The sequence below is a fragment of the Canis aureus genome, chromosome 12, assembly GCF_053574225.1.
Source record: "Canis aureus isolate CA01 chromosome 12, VMU_Caureus_v.1.0, whole genome shotgun sequence".
In the NCBI taxonomy this organism is placed as follows: Eukaryota; Metazoa; Chordata; class Mammalia; order Carnivora; family Canidae; genus Canis; species Canis aureus.
In genome coordinates, this window is record NC_135622.1 from 44,881,295 (window position 1) to 44,898,318 (window position 17,024).

Below are 17,024 nucleotides of genomic sequence, written 5' to 3' on the forward strand. Positions count from 1 at the left end.
AGTGGAGGAGAGAGGCCCTGTGCAGCCACGGGAGGGAAAGCCCGCGGGCAGAAGAAAGAGCAAGTGCACAGGCCCTATGACTGGAATGTGCTTGGGAGTACTGCAGAACAGGGAGGCCAGTGTTACTGAGTCAGAGTGCAGCAAGGAGAGAGGATGAATACATGAAATGGGAGAAGTAACTAGAGACCCACCATGGAAGGCCACGTGCCCAGGCAAGGGACTTTGGAGTTTATTCTGAGAGCAATGAGAGGCCATCAGGAGGTTGTGAGCAGGAAGTGGTATGATTTGATCTATAGTTTAGAAGAAAGATTTTTGGCTGTTCTACAGAGAAGGGGAAGTAGGGAAGTGGAAGCAGGGATTCCTGTTAAAATGCCGCTGCAGTGTCCAGGCGACGGATGAAGGTGGCATGGACCACGGTGGCAGTGGTGGTAGCACACAGTATGTTGGAGTCAAGATCGGTAGATTTGATGGGTAGAACTCAGGTAGGATTTGTGGATAGATTGCACCGAGAGTAAGCAGAAAAACAGTTGATAGTGTGTGTATGTGTGTGGGTGTGCATTTTAAGATTTATTTATTTCAGTGAGAGAGAGTGCATGTGAAGGAGGGAGGAGCAGAGGAAGAGGGAGAGAGAAACTCAAGCAGATTCTCTGCTTAGCGTGGAGCCCCACCTAGGGCTCGATCTCATGACCCTAAGATCATGACCAAGAGTGAGAGGCTTAGTCAACTGCACCACCCAGGCACCCTGATAATGTGTATATTTTTTAAAAATTAGGATACACAATTCTATATATGGTACAGTCAAAACTCTTTAAAACATGTTCTTGGGGCACCTGGCTGGCTCAGGTGGAGGAGCATGCAACTCTTGATCTCGGGGTTGTAAGTTCAGGCCCCATGCTGGGTGTAAAAATTACTTAAAAATAAAATCTTTTGGGATGCCTGGGTGGCTCAGTGGTTGAGTGACTCACTTCAGCCCAGGGCATGATCCTGGAGTCCTGAGATCGAGTCCCACATTGGGCTCCCTGCATAGAACCTGCTTCTCCCTTTGCCTATGTCTCTGCCTCTCTCTCTCTCTGTGTCTCTCTTGAATAAATAAAATATTTAAAAATAAATAAATAGATAATAAATAAATAAAATCTTTAAGGGTGCCTGGATGTCTCAGTCAGTTAAGTGACCAACTCTTGATTTTGACTCAAGTCGTGATCTCAGGTTTGTGAGATGGAGCCCCATGTTGGGCTCTGCACTCAACTGAAATCTACTTGAGAATCTTTCTCTCCCTCTCCCTCTGCCCCCCTCCCCCACCACTTGCACCCTCACACTTTCTCCTCCCTAAATAAATAAAATAAAATAATAAAAATCTTAGGAAAACAAAACAAAACATGTTCTTAAAGTATTTTTGTAACAAGAAATTCAAGAATGGAGAAGTAGAAGAAATTCAGTTGGGGAAACAGAATATTTTCATCAATGGATGGATTACACCATTAAACCAGCCGCTGCTAATTACAGAGTAGGAATGGCTACAGAAGGTAAGGAAAGAAAGAAAGTACCTCACCCCTCGCCCCAATCCCTCTGCCCTGCCCCGGGCTTGGAGAAAGCAAGAAAGTGTTTACTGGAGAGACAGGAGTTAATACGCTGCAAGTGGGGGGGGGGGGGGCATTGAAAGAAGGTGGAGCTGATCCAGGTAGGGGGCCATTTGAAATCAGAGCCTTGGGGCCCAGTACAAAGTGATAGAAAGAGCACCCACTCTGGAGTTGGAGACATTCAGCTCAAGTCCCCGGACTGCCAGGTACCATCTAAATTAATGTGAAAGTTAGATAAACATTCTGTAATCCACCTATGAGGTGTCCAATAAAGGGTAGCTACTAAGGACAGTGTTTTTTTTTTTTTAATATTTAGATTTTTTTAATTTTCAGATTTTTCTATATTTTGGTGGGGATGGGGAGTTAACTCAACTCCTATTTACCAGAAAATACAGCAGACAAAGGAGAAAACAAACTGTTGGGGAAAGAGGAACTGCTATTAATGTAGACTTGGACACAGCCAGGGATCTCTTGAGTTAGATAATCTCACAGTGACGGATCCCAGACTTGGAGCTGCGCCAGTGACTCTGTCACATAGTCATATCTCCCTCTGCTGGCAGAACTTGGTTTTGCAGGGTAACCCCAAACCCTGAATAACTTGTGTCTGAAAATTTGCAGGCTCCAGAATTACTAAGGAGCTAAAATTGCCTTCTTGATATCATCTCATGCTGACTGGTTACTGGGACCACACTGGAAGAAGATGCTGGGATGGGAATCCCCTGAGAAAGAATGGTCATTGTCACAGAAAACAGTGAAGGAAGTTTCTTCCTCCCACCAAGCCAACAATGGGTCTGAACTCCTATGAGACTCATATTCAAACCAGGACTGAGAAGCAACCATTTTGCCATGTCCACAGGAAGCTTGCCTTGTGACACAGGAGACAGACCACTCGGGTTGATGGTTTGGAGTCTGAAGACTGTGCCATTTGATGGCGGGGTGTCCCTTCTCTGGTCACTTAGCCTGAAGCTTGGAGTCCTCCTTTGAATGTGGAGATATTAATATTTGCCCTCTCAGGGTTGACGTGGGGATTAAGTGAGAAATAAAGGTGATAACACGTTGTTAACTGTAAATCATTCTACAAATATAAGGGTGTTTCTTTTTGTTTTTGTTTTCATTTTTTACCACCCCTTCTTTGTCTTGTCTCCTCATTTCCTTGCCCTGAAGGTCTTGGAACATTTATTCATTCATTTGCTTCACAACTGATTTTGGTGAACTTAAGTGAATATAGTATCAGGCTAAGTGTGAGGAAAGGAGACACAGAGATAAAGAGCATAGCTCCTGGGTCGCCTAGGTGGTTCAATCAGTTAGGCATCTGCCTTTGGATCTGGTCATGATCCCAGAGTCCTGCTCAATGGAGAGCCTACTTCTCCCTCTCCCTCTCTCTCTCCCCCTCACTTTTGCTTTCTCTCTCTCACTTTCTCTCAAATAAATAAATAACATCTAAAAAAAAAAAAAAAAGAGCATAGCTCCTGTCTTCATGAGGCACATTTTATGGGGAGGGAGACAGACTCAGGGAACCATAGTACAACAAGGTAGACTGCCATGAGTACTATAAGGCTAATTAAACAACAAGCTATAGAATTATGAGGAAAGAAAATATTATTCAGAATAGAAAGAATTAGGGAAGGCAAAGAAGGCTTCCCAGAAGAAGTGATATTCATACAAGGCTTTCATTTATTTCATTTATTTATAAACATATACTGAGCACATGCTATGTGCCAGGAACTGGACTAGTCATTGTGAATACAAGAATGAACAAAACAGAGGCACCTGACCAGCTCAATTGAGAGAGCATGCAACTCTTGATCCTGCGTCATGAGTTTGAGCTCCACGTTGGGCATAGAGTTTACCTAGAAAAAAAAGAAAATGGGGGTGCCTGGGTGGCTCAGTCAGTTAAGCGTGTGCCTTCAACTCAGGTCATGATCCCAGGGTCCAGCTCTCTGCTCAGTGGGGAGCCTGCTTCTCCCTCTGCCTGCTGTTCTCCCTTCTTGTGCTCTCTCACTCTCTCTCACATGCTTTCTCTCTGTCAAACAAGTAAAATCTTTAAACAAAAATTTTTTAAAGATTTTATTTATTCATGAGAGACACACACAGAGAGAGAGAGAGAGAGGCAGAGACACAGGCAGAGGGAGAAGCAGGCTCCATGCAGGGAGCCTGACATGGGACTCGATCCTGGATCTCCAGGATCAGGCCCTGGGCTGAAGGCAGCGCTAAGCCACTGAGCCACCCGGGCTGCCCTAAACAAAAATTTTTTAAAAAGAAGAGAAAATGAATGAAACAGTCATGTTATATTTTCACAGAGCAACAAAAGTGGGCAAATAATTATCGAATTACAAGTATGCTAAATTCTATGAAAGAAAGTAAAGGGAACAATAAGAACAAATTACAAAGAGATATAAATTAGGTGGGAAAGTCAAGAAATATACCCTTAGGAATTGACATTCAAACTGAGAGCTGAAAGATGAAGAGCAGGGATCTAGGGAAAGATGGTGAGGATGAATGTTCTATGTAGCAGAAACAGACCCTGTGTAAGTGCCTTGTGGTAGGAGATTGGAGGGGAACTGGAAAAGACCATTGTAACTAGAGCCCAGGGAGAAGGTGAAGAGTGGCATGAGATGTGACAGGAGATATGGCAGGTACCAGATTATATAGGTAGTTGGGGGTTATGTTTAGGACTTGGACTTTAACTCATGCTCAATGAAGAGCATTACAAGGTTTTAAGAATGGGGTGACATGATCAGACATGTATCTTTAAAAGACTATTTAGCAAAGAATGGGTGAGGGGAGGCAAGGACATACCTAGGGAGACCAGACTGGAGGCTAGTGTAGGATGCCAGGCCAGAGAAGGTGGTGGTTTGTGTCATGATATTGGCTGTAGAAGTAGAGAAGTTGGTAGTTTTGACAAATATTATGGAAGTTGAGTTGATAGGATTTGGTGTTCGGAGGAATATACTGAGGATGGGGAAAGAACTGTTTACAGGGACATTCTTGGAGGACAAAGTTTGGAAGAAGGATGATGGGTTCAGTGTGCACAAGTAGAATTTCAGGGGCATGAGAGCCATCCAAGTGGCGATGTTCATTAAAGAATTGGATATAAAGATTCGGAGCTCAGAGAAGTCTGGGCTGGAATACCAATTTAGAAATCATTTTGACATTAGTTGAAGTCATGAGCTATAGGGGTCATCATAGAGTGCCATTGAAAGAAAAAGAGGGCTTAGGACCTTAACCGACACTATTTAATGTTAGAGTTGAAGGAGGCCAATTAGTTAGGGAGATTGAAACTGAGCAACCAGAACTCAGGAGAGCTTGAGGAGGAAAACTAGAAAAGTGTCGTAGTTGAAAACCACAGAAAGTGAGTGAGAGTTTGCTAAAGAAAGAAGAAGTGGGTTATGTCAAAGACTCCTACTGAAAGGGGCCCTCTAGAATTGGCACCATGGGGTTCCTGATACCCTTTGCAAGAAGCATCTGTATTGAACAGTGGTAGGAGAAGCCATATTGAGTTGCAGAACGAATAGAAGATGAAGCTGTGTAGACAGGAACAAAATTAGAAGAACATTGCCAACAGAGATGTAGCACCAGCAAAGGCATATGGAGGTGCCCCAAACTGTGGTGTGCTTAGAAGACTTAAAGCAAACCCAAGTAGCTAGAGACTTGAGTGTGGAACAGAGAGGGAAGGAAGAGTGGCTGATGAAGATGCTGAAAAAGGAAACACAGGATGTGAACGGCCTTGAATTTGAGGGACAAAAGGAAGAAAAACTATGATTTCTTGAATGCCTTCTACATCCTGGGAGTTTTTATATTATCTCATTTAATACTCATGTAAATAAACCCTGTGAGTAACAGTAGAATTCCTATCTTCACTCTTCCCACTGAGAAAATAAGCTATTCAGAGACGTTTTACTTTTACTCAAAATCACACATCTTGTGAGCAATGGGATTCCAATCTCCCTCCCAAACAGGAGGATCTGGGGAAGTGCCTGCCGGGTGGTGGTATCAAGTGGAGGGGAACAGGGCCAGAAGCCCTTTCCTCCAGCAGCACCACAGCATCAGGTGAGTTAGCCAAAGCAGAGAAAACGTAGTCCAAAAACCAAAGCCAAGTACAACAAGAAAATATTCTAAGAGCCAAATGGTCAGTCTATCCAGAAGCCAAGTTGCCAGAGCCAAGAGAGGTTAGTCTACAAAGCCAAAACCTCACCTAGTAATCGGTCCAAAAGCCAAGTTAATCAGAAGCTTTAGAGCTTGATCAAAGAGAGGGTTGGGGAAAGCCAAGAAACTTCACAAGTAGGCAAGCCTCCAGCTAAGCCTCAAGCTTCCAGTCGAGGTTTCAGATAACACTACCTCCTCAATCTGGATTTCAGACAGGAAGGACAACTCGGGCTCATCCACAGGTGCCAATGCCCTCTACAGAGTAGAACATGGGTAGGACACTGGGTTAGTCCCTGGACTTGAGGAATTATACCTGACTTATATCCTAGAGGAAAAATACAGAGACCTGCAAAAAGAAACATCAAACACGGACCTGGTCTACTGAGGATACTCAAGAAAGCCAGAGCTATCAGGTGAACCAAGCCAGACCACAAGCCCATATTAAGGGCTTGGTTAAAAATAAGACTTCTCTAACCCCAATGGCCCAGCGGTTTGGCCTGAGGTATGATCTTGGAGACCCAGGATCCAGTCCCACATCAGGCCCCCTGCGTGGAGCCTGCTTCCGCCTCTGCCTGTGTCTCTGCCTCTCTCTCTCTGTGTCTGTCATGAAAAAATAAAATAAAAATAAAAAAAAAAAGTCTTCTCAGAGGTGACTGGTTGGCTCAATGGGTGGAGTGTGCAGCTCTTGATCTCAGATAGATCGTATAGTAGAAATTACTCAAAAACAAAATCTTTTTAAAAAGTTCTTCTCGAAAAAAAAAAAAAAAAAGTTCTTCTCGGAGATCCCTGGGTGGCTCAGCGGTTTAGCGCCTGCCTTTGGCCCAGGGTGCAATCCTGGAGTCCCGGGATGGAGTCCCACATCAGGCTCTCGGCATGGAGCCTGCTTCTCCCTCCTGTGTCTCTGCCTCTCTCTCTCTCTCTCTCTCTCTGTTTATCATAAATAAATAAATAAATCCTTAAAAAAATAAAAATAAATAAAAATAAAAAAGTCTTCTCATTGGCACAATAGCTCATTCCTTGTTTCATCTGAGTCTCACAACCATTCCATAGAGTATTGTTCCTCTCCCCTTCTCCAATTGTTTTATTTTTTAAAAAGATACATTTTTTAAAATTTATTTATTTATTTATTTATTTGTTTGTTTATTTATTCAAGGGAGGTGGAGGGGAAGAGGGAGAGGGACAAGCAGACTCCTCGCTGAGCCTGGAGCGGAGAGGGGCTTGATCCCACAGCTGAGAGGGGCTTGATCCCACAACCCTGAGATCATGACCTGAGCCACAATCAAGAGTCGGGGTTTGGGATCCCTGGGTGGCGGGCGCAGCGGTTTGGCGCCTGCCTTTGGCCCAGGGCACGATCCTGGAGACCCGGGATCGAATCCCACGTCGGGCTCCCGGTGCATGGAGCCTGCTTCTCCCTCTGCCTGTGTCTCTGCCTCTCTCTCTCTCTCTCTGTGACTATCATAAATAAATTAAAAAAAAAAAAAAGTTTGCTTTTAAGAGTCGGGGTTTAACTGACTGAGCCCCCCAGGCGCTCTCCAATCGTTTTAAACAGATGAGGAAATTGCAGCTAGAACAAGGTAAGAGATTGCCCAAAGTCACATCATTGGATGGAGATCAGAAGTGCAAGTTCAACCCCAAGCTTTGTTTTATGCAAATTCAGTCTCTCCTGCTGCTGTGGAAAAGAAATTGGTCAGGAAAGACTTCCCAGAAGACGAAGTGCCTGAACCGCACAAGCAAGTGGCAGGCCACCAAGTATAGAAGGGTGACAACGTCCTCTGGGCAAAGGCACAAGGACGCAACACGGCAGAGCCAGCGCAGTAAACAACACAGGGTTCTTCGAATGTGAGCCCCTTGTGGCCAAGAAGGTCCAGCTCCTAGAATGGGGCCTGGGGCTCAGCAGGGGCTGGGGAAGTGCTCGAAGGAACGAGGGAGCGAGGGAGCGAGGGCAGGGAGCGGAACGCAGAGTCTCCCCCGGAGGGTCCTGGAGATGAGGCCGGGAAACCGGGCGGGGGTCAGAAGTCGGAGGGGCTTGTATCCGACAGCGGAAGAGGAGGGAGGGGGCCGCGTGCGAGTGCAGGGAGGACGCAGGAGAGAGGCAGCTGGAAGGGGTTCCAGGAGAGAAGCCCAAGGCCAGAAGTAAACCCGGCGGGCGAAAGGGAAGGACAGAGTCGAGAGACGTTTGGGAGTCAAGGTGCCAGGCACCGCTCCGAAGGGGAGGGGTGACCTGTGCGCCTGCACCCCTTAAAGGCGGGAGCAGCCGAGAGACGGAGGACGGCGCCTCGGGGGCCACGAGCGCGGGGGATGGTAACCCCCGACCCGGCCCGGTGGGCTGCACCCTCCGCAGTCCGTCTTCGGTCGCGGGCCCGAGAGGGAGGGGCCTCCCGGACCGGGGAAGGCGGCCGCAACCTGCCAGAGCCCCGTTAACAAAGGCAGGACTACAGTTCCCAGCATGCTCGGGCCCGTGGGGTGACGGCGGGCGGTGGCTGCGCCGCACCCGCCTGCTGGGCGCGGGACCCGGGTGGGCCCCCGAGCCCGTCCCCCCGGAGGGGTCTGCGGGGAGCGAGCGGGCGCTGCACCCCGGCCCCGCGCGCCGGGCTCGCGCCTCCCGCCTCCCGCCTCCCGCCTCCCGCCTGCCTCCCGCCGGCGCCCCGCCCCTTGCCCCACCCCAGCCGGGCGGCTTAGCTGGGGCCGCAGCGCGGCGGCAACATCACTCTCGCCGCCGCCGCTCCGCCCCATCCCCTTCTGTTTTCCTCTCATTCTCCGGTGGCAGCGGCGGGGAAGGTGGAGGCAGGGGCAGCAGCAGCCGCGCAGGCTGCGATGAATGATCCCCCAGCGCGGGGGGAGGACTCCAGGTGAGCCTCTGCCCTCGGGAGGACCGGGACCCCCGGCCGCCCAGGACCAGCCGCCCCCGCCATGGATCCCTAGAGGAGGAGGAGGAGGAGGAGGAGGAGGAGAAGACAGCTTCGCCGCCCACCCCCATCCCATTTTCCTCTTCCTTTATCTCATTGTTGCCGTCGCTGTTTACGGCAGCAGCGCTCCCTCTGCCCCAGCATGGGGCGGGCTCCGGGCACTGCCCTTCGGCCGGCACGGCTCCCGCGGCTGCCGGGGCACCCGGCCTGATTCTCCCTGCCCGGCCGGGGCGGCGAGGACCCGAGAGCGCTGGAGGCCCGGACTGCAGCGGCGGCGGGGCCACCTCCCAGCATCCCCACCCTCGGAGGCTGCATGCGGATCGAGGAGCCGCGCCGCGCCTGGGGGCTGGGCCCGCCCCGCTGATCCCGACCTAGCGAGGCCAGCAGGACCGCCCAGGCTGCGGAGGGGCCCCGGGGGCAGGAAGGAAGGAGCGGCAAGATGGCCAGTAAAACCAAGGCCAGCGAGGCCCTGAAGGTGGTGGCTCGGTGCCGCCCCCTCAGCCGGAAGGAGGAGGCTGCTGGTCACGAGCAGATCCTGACCATGGACGTGAAACTGGGCCAGGTGACCCTGCGGAACCCCCGCGCTGCCCCCGGGGAGCTGCCCAAGTCCTTCACCTTCGATGCCGTTTATGATGCCAGCTCCAAGCAGGCGGACTTATACGATGAAACCGTGAGGCCCCTGGTAGACTCGGTGCTTCAGGGTTTCAATGGCACGGTGTTTGCCTATGGCCAGACGGGCACTGGCAAGACCTACACCATGCAGGGGACCTGGGTGGAGCCCGAGCTGCGCGGGGTCATCCCCAATGCCTTTGAGCATATCTTCACCCACATCTCTCGCTCCCAGAACCAGCAGTACCTGGTCCGGGCCTCCTACCTGGAGATCTACCAGGAGGAGATTCGAGACCTGCTCTCCAAGGAGCCTGGCAAGAGGCTAGAACTGAAGGAGAACCCCGAGACCGGTGTCTACATCAAGGATCTCTCCTCCTTTGTCACCAAGAATGTCAAGGAGATCGAGCACGTGATGAACCTGGGAAACCAGACCCGGGCGGTGGGCAGCACACACATGAATGAGGTCAGCTCCCGCTCCCATGCCATATTCGTCATCACTGTGGAGTGCAGCGAGCGTGGCTCAGATGGCCAGGACCACATCCGTGTGGGCAAGCTCAACCTGGTGGACCTGGCTGGCAGTGAGAGGCAGAACAAGGCGGGCCCCAACACAGCTGCAGGGACCGCCGCGCAGTCCACGGGGAGTGGCGGCGGTGGAGGTGGTGGTGGTGGTGGTGGTGGAGGTGGAGAGAGGCCCAAGGAAGCCTCCAAAATCAACCTCTCACTGTCTGCCCTGGGCAACGTGATCGCTGCTCTGGCGGGCAACAGGAGCACCCATATCCCCTACCGGGACTCCAAGCTGACCCGGCTGCTCCAAGACTCTCTGGGGGGGAACGCCAAGACCATCATGGTGGCCACTCTGGGGCCAGCTTCTCACAGCTACGACGAGAGCCTCTCCACCCTGCGCTTTGCCAACAGGGCCAAGAACATCAAGAACAAGCCCCGGGTGAACGAGGATCCCAAGGACACGCTGCTGCGGGAATTCCAGGAGGAGATCGCCCGCCTGAAGGCCCAGCTGGAGAAGAAGGGGATGCTGGGAAAGCGGCTCCGGAGGAAGAGCAGCCGCAGGAAGAAGGCTGTGTCGGCCCCGGCTGGGTACCCGGAGGGGTCAGTGATAGAGGCCTGGGTGGCTGAAGAGGAGGATGACAACAACAACAACCACCGCCCACCCCAGCCCATCCTGGAGTCAGCTTTGGATAAGAACATGGAGAATTACCTGCAGGAGCAGAAGGAGCGCCTGGAGGAGGAGAAGGCAGCCATCCAGGATGACCGTAGCCTGGTGAGTGAGGAGAAGCAGAAGCTGCTGGAGGAAAAGGAGAAGATGCTGGAAGACCTAAGGCGGGAGCAGCAGGCCACAGAGCTGCTCGCAGCCAAGTACAAGGTAAGGGCCCGGGAGAGCAGGGGTACTCCGGAGAGGCCCATGGGCATCCAGGCTGGCAGGATTTTCTTTGAGGGTCTATGACCTGACCTGAAGCAAGGTGTCCTCCTCAGCACAACACACTGCCCTCCTGCCAACCACTCCCCTGGAGCAGCCAGGCGAATTCCTGGGATTCTGGGCTGCCAGGCAGAGCCTTCCAGGAGCACTGAGGAGAACACACAAACCACACACACACACACACACACACACACACATGCACACACGAAGCAAAGCAGGCAGGGAGTCTTTCAAGCCAATGAGCTTGGGTCGATCTGCCCGACTGCCTGTCAATCTCTGTTGGTGGCCCTCTGAAGTGTCAGTCAGGTCCTCAGCGTCATTTGGCTGTGGGGTCTCTTGCATGGCCTTCTCCCCTGTGAACTCCTCCCTCTGCAGCACCTTCACACCTCACACCATTTTAATGATACCTGACATCTGGATAGCACTTCCCAATTTACCAAATGCCCCACAGACGTGATCTCATTTGATCCTTAGCCATCCAGGGTACAGGTTCTTAAATCCCCATTTTATAGGTGAATAACTAAGGCTCAGAGGTGACCTGACCATGGTTCCATCCTACAGAGTGGCAGAGCTGAGCTGGAACACATGGGCCTTGTGCTCTTCTGGGACTTGGATGGCAAGGCAGGACTGGGGATGGACCCTGCTCCCCACGAAAGCAGTCCGTGGGAACCATGCTGTGCAGGACCCAGTGCTTGGTAGCATTAGGAAGGAGATTCAGAGATCACAGAGAGGGTAGGGGAGAGTGCTGGGCTCTACCCTGGAGAACTGGAGTCTAGGCCCAGCTATGGTATCGCTCATTGAGTGGTTTTGTGTAAGTTGCTTCCTCCTTTCATCAAGCCTCAGTGTGGGGCTGAGGTACAGGGGCCCCTGCCAGGCCAGCCACAGACCTGGTAAATTTCATTGCTGCAGATGCCACAACTCAGTGTTCCAGTCATTTCCAGGTCCATGGATTTCTCAACACTGGGGGTGAGAGGAAGGACACAAGGAACAGGAGCTGATGACTTCCTGGGGAGAACCAAACATTGCTATTTTTTATGCCCTCACAAGTGTGCGGGCTAAGGAGCAGGGAACCCAGCTTGGGGAGGGAGAGCTTAAGCTGCCAGAAGACTGGGCAGATGAGCCGTATGCCATTGTCTGTGTTATGGGAACGTGCTGCTGCACCAGGGGCTCTGGCCTTGCATCTTTAATATTTAATTCACCTCCGTGAGCTCAGCAAGGGTTCTGCTGAGGTGATTCCTCAATGGATCAGGTGTCTGGCACCTTTGGGGCCATCCTGGAAGAAGCAAGATGTTAGCTGAACAGTTAGACTCAGCCCTCCCTGGGAGGAAAGGAATCCAGGCAATCTGGTGCTGTCCACTGGGAAATCTCACAGGGCCAACCTGTCATTGGTTTCATTACCAAGGGTACTCCCCTTACCCCTTACTTCCCTTCTCCACCCTCATTCCCCTTAAAGCTGAGAGGTAGTAGAATCTAAGACAGTAAAGAAGCACACTTCAGCCCTGAGGAAATGGGTAGAGGAGTTGATGTGAAGGATCCAGGGGATCCTTCCCATTGGGAACAATGGGGTCTCCCACTGCTGGGAACTGACTGGCTCCCTCAGTAAGATTCTTGGATCTAAGGCAATGTGGGGCACAGCTAATAGGACAACCAAGAGGTCAGGGCAGCCAGCACCAGAATTCTTATATTAGAGGCATTGTCCACAGAGCCCTCCTCAGAGCTGGCAGAGGCCCAGGGAAACTGAGGCCTGGACTTGCCCAGGTCCACACAGGTGAGTTAAGGAGATCCCAGACTCTCTATGCTTAATCCAGCCTCTTTCCATTTCTCCAGAGTCCCAATGTCACCTGTGCTACTTGATAATCAGAATAATTCATTTTTATGTAACACTTTGATGTCTTCATCTCGGGCAACCCCAAGAGACGGATATTACTGTTCCCATTTGACAGTTAGGGAAACCAAGACTGGGGAGGTTGAGTGACTATCTCTGTGCCCCCAGTTGAGGAGTGGTAGAGCCACTGGAACCCAGGTCTCCAAATGTTCCCAGACCTGTGCTCTTCCCAAGTCATCACTGTCCCTCCATGTTTGCTCACTGTGTGACTCAGGGCAAAGGCCTTTGCCTCGCTAGGCCTCAGGTTTCTATTCACCTAATGAGAAGTCTGACATATCTCCCTGGGGACTGAGTAAAATGGTCATTATGTGCCAGGCATTCAGATGTTAGAGAGGGAGGGTGGGGGGGCTGGGGAATTCCAGGAGGGGAATGAGTCCATATCCTGTGACTTCTTGTCACACCCAGCCCAGGACAAACAGCAACAAGCAGCTCAGAGAGGAGCCTGGACAGAGGACCCCAACTTCTTCATACCCCACAAGGCACTGTCTGGTTCAGCATTGGATCTTTCTAGGATGGAGGAAACAATTTGAGGGCTCTTGAGGGATCACCAGGGTAGAGAGGGGAGGAGCACATTAGAGATAATCCCAGGCCAGCCTATTTCACAGGTTTGTGCCCAAGATTAAATGAGATCATTAGTAGGAGGGGGCATTTGAAATAAGTTGAAAGCACCAAATAAACGGAGAGGCATTAGCAGCCACAGGGTGGCTTCCGTCAATCAAGCAGGGGTCCAGTGATGTCGGGAACTGACATCTTTGTTGTTAGCTTGACTCTGTTCTCCGCGCTGGCCAATCTCAAACTGCTTCACCAACAGCTCCAGAAGCAAAGCCAGACAAGAAAGATCTAGGAGAACTCAGAAGACGAGAGCTTGGGTCCTTCCTGGAAATTAACTGAGCTTTTGCTCCATAAACACAACACACCCCTCCAGTTCCCACTTCTGAGTTACAGCATCAGCTCCCCTAGTCGCCTCCCCCCAAACCCTTCTTCCAGCTCACACCACCCTCTGGGGGCAACTAAGCGGGAGCTGATACGACCTAGTGCCCTCATTCACTCTCTGACTCATCTTACAGCCTGGCTTGCCTGGCTTGCCTGCTTTTCCTGCCTGCCACCCCCAGGCTCCCCGTTTCCTTTGTTCTCCCCTCACTGTGTACAAACACCCTGCCTGTCTCCTTGGAGTCTCCTTTCATCTCTCCTTCCACATTCACTGCGGGCCTGGGGCTGGGGGGGGGGGGGGGGGAATGTTAGGGTGTGCAAATGTGTGAGGGCTTGTGATTGTGATCAGTGCCCTGTTTCTCACTAATCATTAGCAACCCTTACTCACGTGGTATCTCCAGGGGGCTCAATAGGGGGTGCAGAAGGAGTCACAGACTCCCAAGCTGGGGCTGGGGCTTATCAGACACAGTGAAACTCAAATGTTTGTGCACAGTGCACGTACCACAGTGGGGACTGGTGAAAGAGTGTGGATTGGTTGGGAGAAAGCCCACTTTACTCATATTTAATTGTGCAAGACATTTTCCTAAATGACTGCTTTGATTTTGAACTTTATTTTTTTGAGGGATTGGACCAGGTGATTTGTACAACTCAGATTCTAGATACTTAGAAGAAAAAGAGAGTATCTAGGGAGGTCAGGGCTGCAGATGACACCGAAGGCTCCAACCTTAGAGAGAAGTAGAAGAGACACTGCCTGTTGATCCCCATGTAAGTAGGTCTGGAGGGAGAAGAGCAGGCGGGTCCTGGCTGGAGCCCAGCTCTGTCTGTGGTGGGTGTAGAAAAGAGACCCTGTAGAAGTAGCCCCCGCAGCCAAAAGGATGAGATCATCGCAGAGAATACAAACTGCATTGAATTTTCACTGTCTACTCTGTGGCTCCCTCTTCTTCCCCCCACCTCTGAGCATTGGGATTGACCATAAAAAGATATGTAAGAGGGAGTTTCAAGCCCCAGAAACAGCAGTAATCACAATAATAATGCTGTTTACTTAACACTTGCTACATGCCAGCCGCAATATGCTACATATTACATACAAATGATCTAATGTCACCCACACAAGCACCTTGTGGTGGTGTTACTCTTGCCATTTTATAGGTGAGAAAACCAAGGCCCATAGAGGTTAAGTAACTCTCCCAAGGCCTGGTGATTTGTATGTGGCAAATCTAATTAAGGCCAGGTTGGTTTAACACATAGATCTTCTTTTATGCCTAAAGATTCAGGAATATCATTTTGGAAACTGGTTGCTAGGAAGGTGGTGAAAATTGGCAGATGCTTGTGCCATGGAATTTGAGGTGACAAAATCCAATGGGCAGCTGGAAATGGATTGGTGGAGTTTAAGAGCAAGCACAAGAGTAGCGATGGAGATTGGAGGGCCCATCTGTAGAAGAGAGCTCAAATGAGACCCACGCCTTCTGTTCTTGACACTCTCTCCCTCTAGTAAATGACTCTCCCAGGGTCTCCCATCCTGGTCTCTCTGCTGGCTGTGTTTTTTAGAGTGCTATATTTAGATCATGTGCCTCAGACATGGACAGGCCTGGGTTTAGTGACTTACTAGCTCTAAGACCTCAGTTACCTCATCTATAAAATGAAGTAATAACAGTACCGACATTGGTTCTATTGAGGGGATTAAATGAGATAATCAATGTTAAAGCACTTTGCACTGTTCCCGGCATGTAAGCACAACTGTTTATTACAATCTAATGGACAGTTTCACTTGGCTTCACCTTCCTGATAAGTCAAAAACACCATGTTTTAGTCTGGCATTCAAGACCTACCAGAGACTGGCTGCCATATATCTCCTCAATATTGCCCACCCAAGCAAGCTACTCCAATAGGAGCACCTCACAACCAGCTGGTCTACCTCTATTTTTTGAACCTAATATGCACCTCACTGCCTTTCTGCTGATGGCACTCTTTTTATATCCTAGATTGTCCTGGTAGCCAGGAGGTGGGAATTAGGGGGGCAGACTAAGCTCAATATTAAGAACTTTTTTTTTTTTTAAGATTTTATTTATTTATTCATGAGAAACACAGAGAGAGAGAGGCAGAGATGTAGGCAGAGGGAGAAGCAGGCTCCATGCAGGGATCACACCCTGAGGCAAAGGCAGATGCTCAACCGCTGAGCCACCCAGGTGTCCCTATATTAAGAACTTATGGATACCTAGAAATGGGCTGCTTCTAGAGGTAGCAGGCTGCAATCCCTGGAAGTCCTCAAGGAGAAATGGAGTGTCAGAGTTGCTCTAAAGGGATTCATGTATCTGTAAAGCCTTTGAACTAGATGGTCTTTAAAGTCTCTTCCTCCTAAAAGCCTTTAATTGTTAAAAATACTATTTAAAAAAAAAAGATTTTATTTGGGCAACCCCGGTGGCTCAAGGGTTTAGCGCTGCCTTCAGCCCAGGGCCTGATCTTGGAGACCTGGGATCGAGTTCCACGTCGGGCTCCCTGCATGGAGCCTGCTTCTTCTCCTTCTGCCTGTGTCTCTGCCTCTCTCTCTCTCCCTCTCTCTCTCTCTCTCTGTGTCTCTCATGAATAAATAAAATCTTTTAAAAAAATATTTTATTTATTTATATGAGAGAGAGAGGGAAAAAACACAAGGGTGGGGAAGGGCAGAGGGAGATGGAGAAACAGGCTCCCCACTCCCCACGGAGCCCTACGTGGGGCTCAATCCCAGGACCTGAGCCAAAGGCAGATGCTTAACTGACTGAGCCTCCCAGGTGCCCCCAAAATACTGTTTTTTTAGAGCAAAATATAAAATACTCAGTTTATCTTTTTGAAAATTAAGAGGGTTTAGATTTTAATGTATATGTTCAATCAATAATAAAAAAATAATTTTCAGCTTTCTCTCATGGCCAATTAGAGAAAGACAATAAGACAAGAGAGAAGAGAATAGAGAGAAAAACAGGAAAGAAATAGAAGGGGACAGGGAAGAGGGAAAAGAGAAGTGGAGTTATATAAAGGCAGGGAGGGAGAAGGAGGGAGAGGGTGGGTAGAGGAGTGAACAGCAGGGTTTCTGTGGAGAAGAAGCTCCAATAGGAGAAAGTGCTGTAGAGGACAGTTAAATACTCATCGCCGGCAGTGTGATCATTTAACAGAAGTATCACGAGCTGGGGGCATTTTGTAATATAAAGATTTGACAGGCAGGAAGCATTTAAGACTAATACATTTCCATCAGAGATTTTGGGCTTCAAGTTACATCAAGGCTCTGCAGGCCTTTTGGTCCAGTGTTGGGTTTCTCCCAATATGCATTGGCTGGGGGAGTGTATTATAAATTGCCCTTCGTCATTTCCAGCCCCCAGATAGCACAAGACTGGATGAAGTGGCTGTGATAATGTTTTCTTTGTGTTCTGAGGACTAGAGGAAAGGCCTGGAATTCAGCTGGAGAAGAGCACCCTTCTCCCGCCATGCCCTGCCAGCCCATTGCACTTGGCCAGTCTAGCGCATTTCTGGAGCCTTCTGGGCCTGAGAGCTGCTGAACCAGCTGGCCT

The 17,024-nt window shown here is 50.0% G+C and overlaps 2 protein-coding genes across 3 annotated transcripts in view; both read left to right on the forward strand.

Moving 5' to 3' along the window:
- The window catches only part of ASXL2 (ASXL transcriptional regulator 2), a 334,480-nt gene that overhangs the window by 111,377 nt on the left and 206,079 nt on the right, over positions 1–17,024 (forward strand). The window lies entirely within an intron of this gene.
- KIF3C (kinesin family member 3C) overlaps positions 8,370–17,024 on the forward strand; it is a 39,355-nt gene continuing 30,700 nt past the window's right edge. Inside the window, exon 1 of one of the 2 annotated variants that reach the window (XM_077843860.1) lies at positions 8,370–10,616. In XM_077843860.1, coding sequence (XP_077699986.1) covers positions 9,069–10,616 — 1,548 coding nt within the window. In that variant the 5' untranslated portion in view covers positions 8,370–9,068. The remainder of the gene's footprint in view (positions 10,617–17,024) is intronic. The other variant, XM_077843859.1, reaches the window with a different exon arrangement.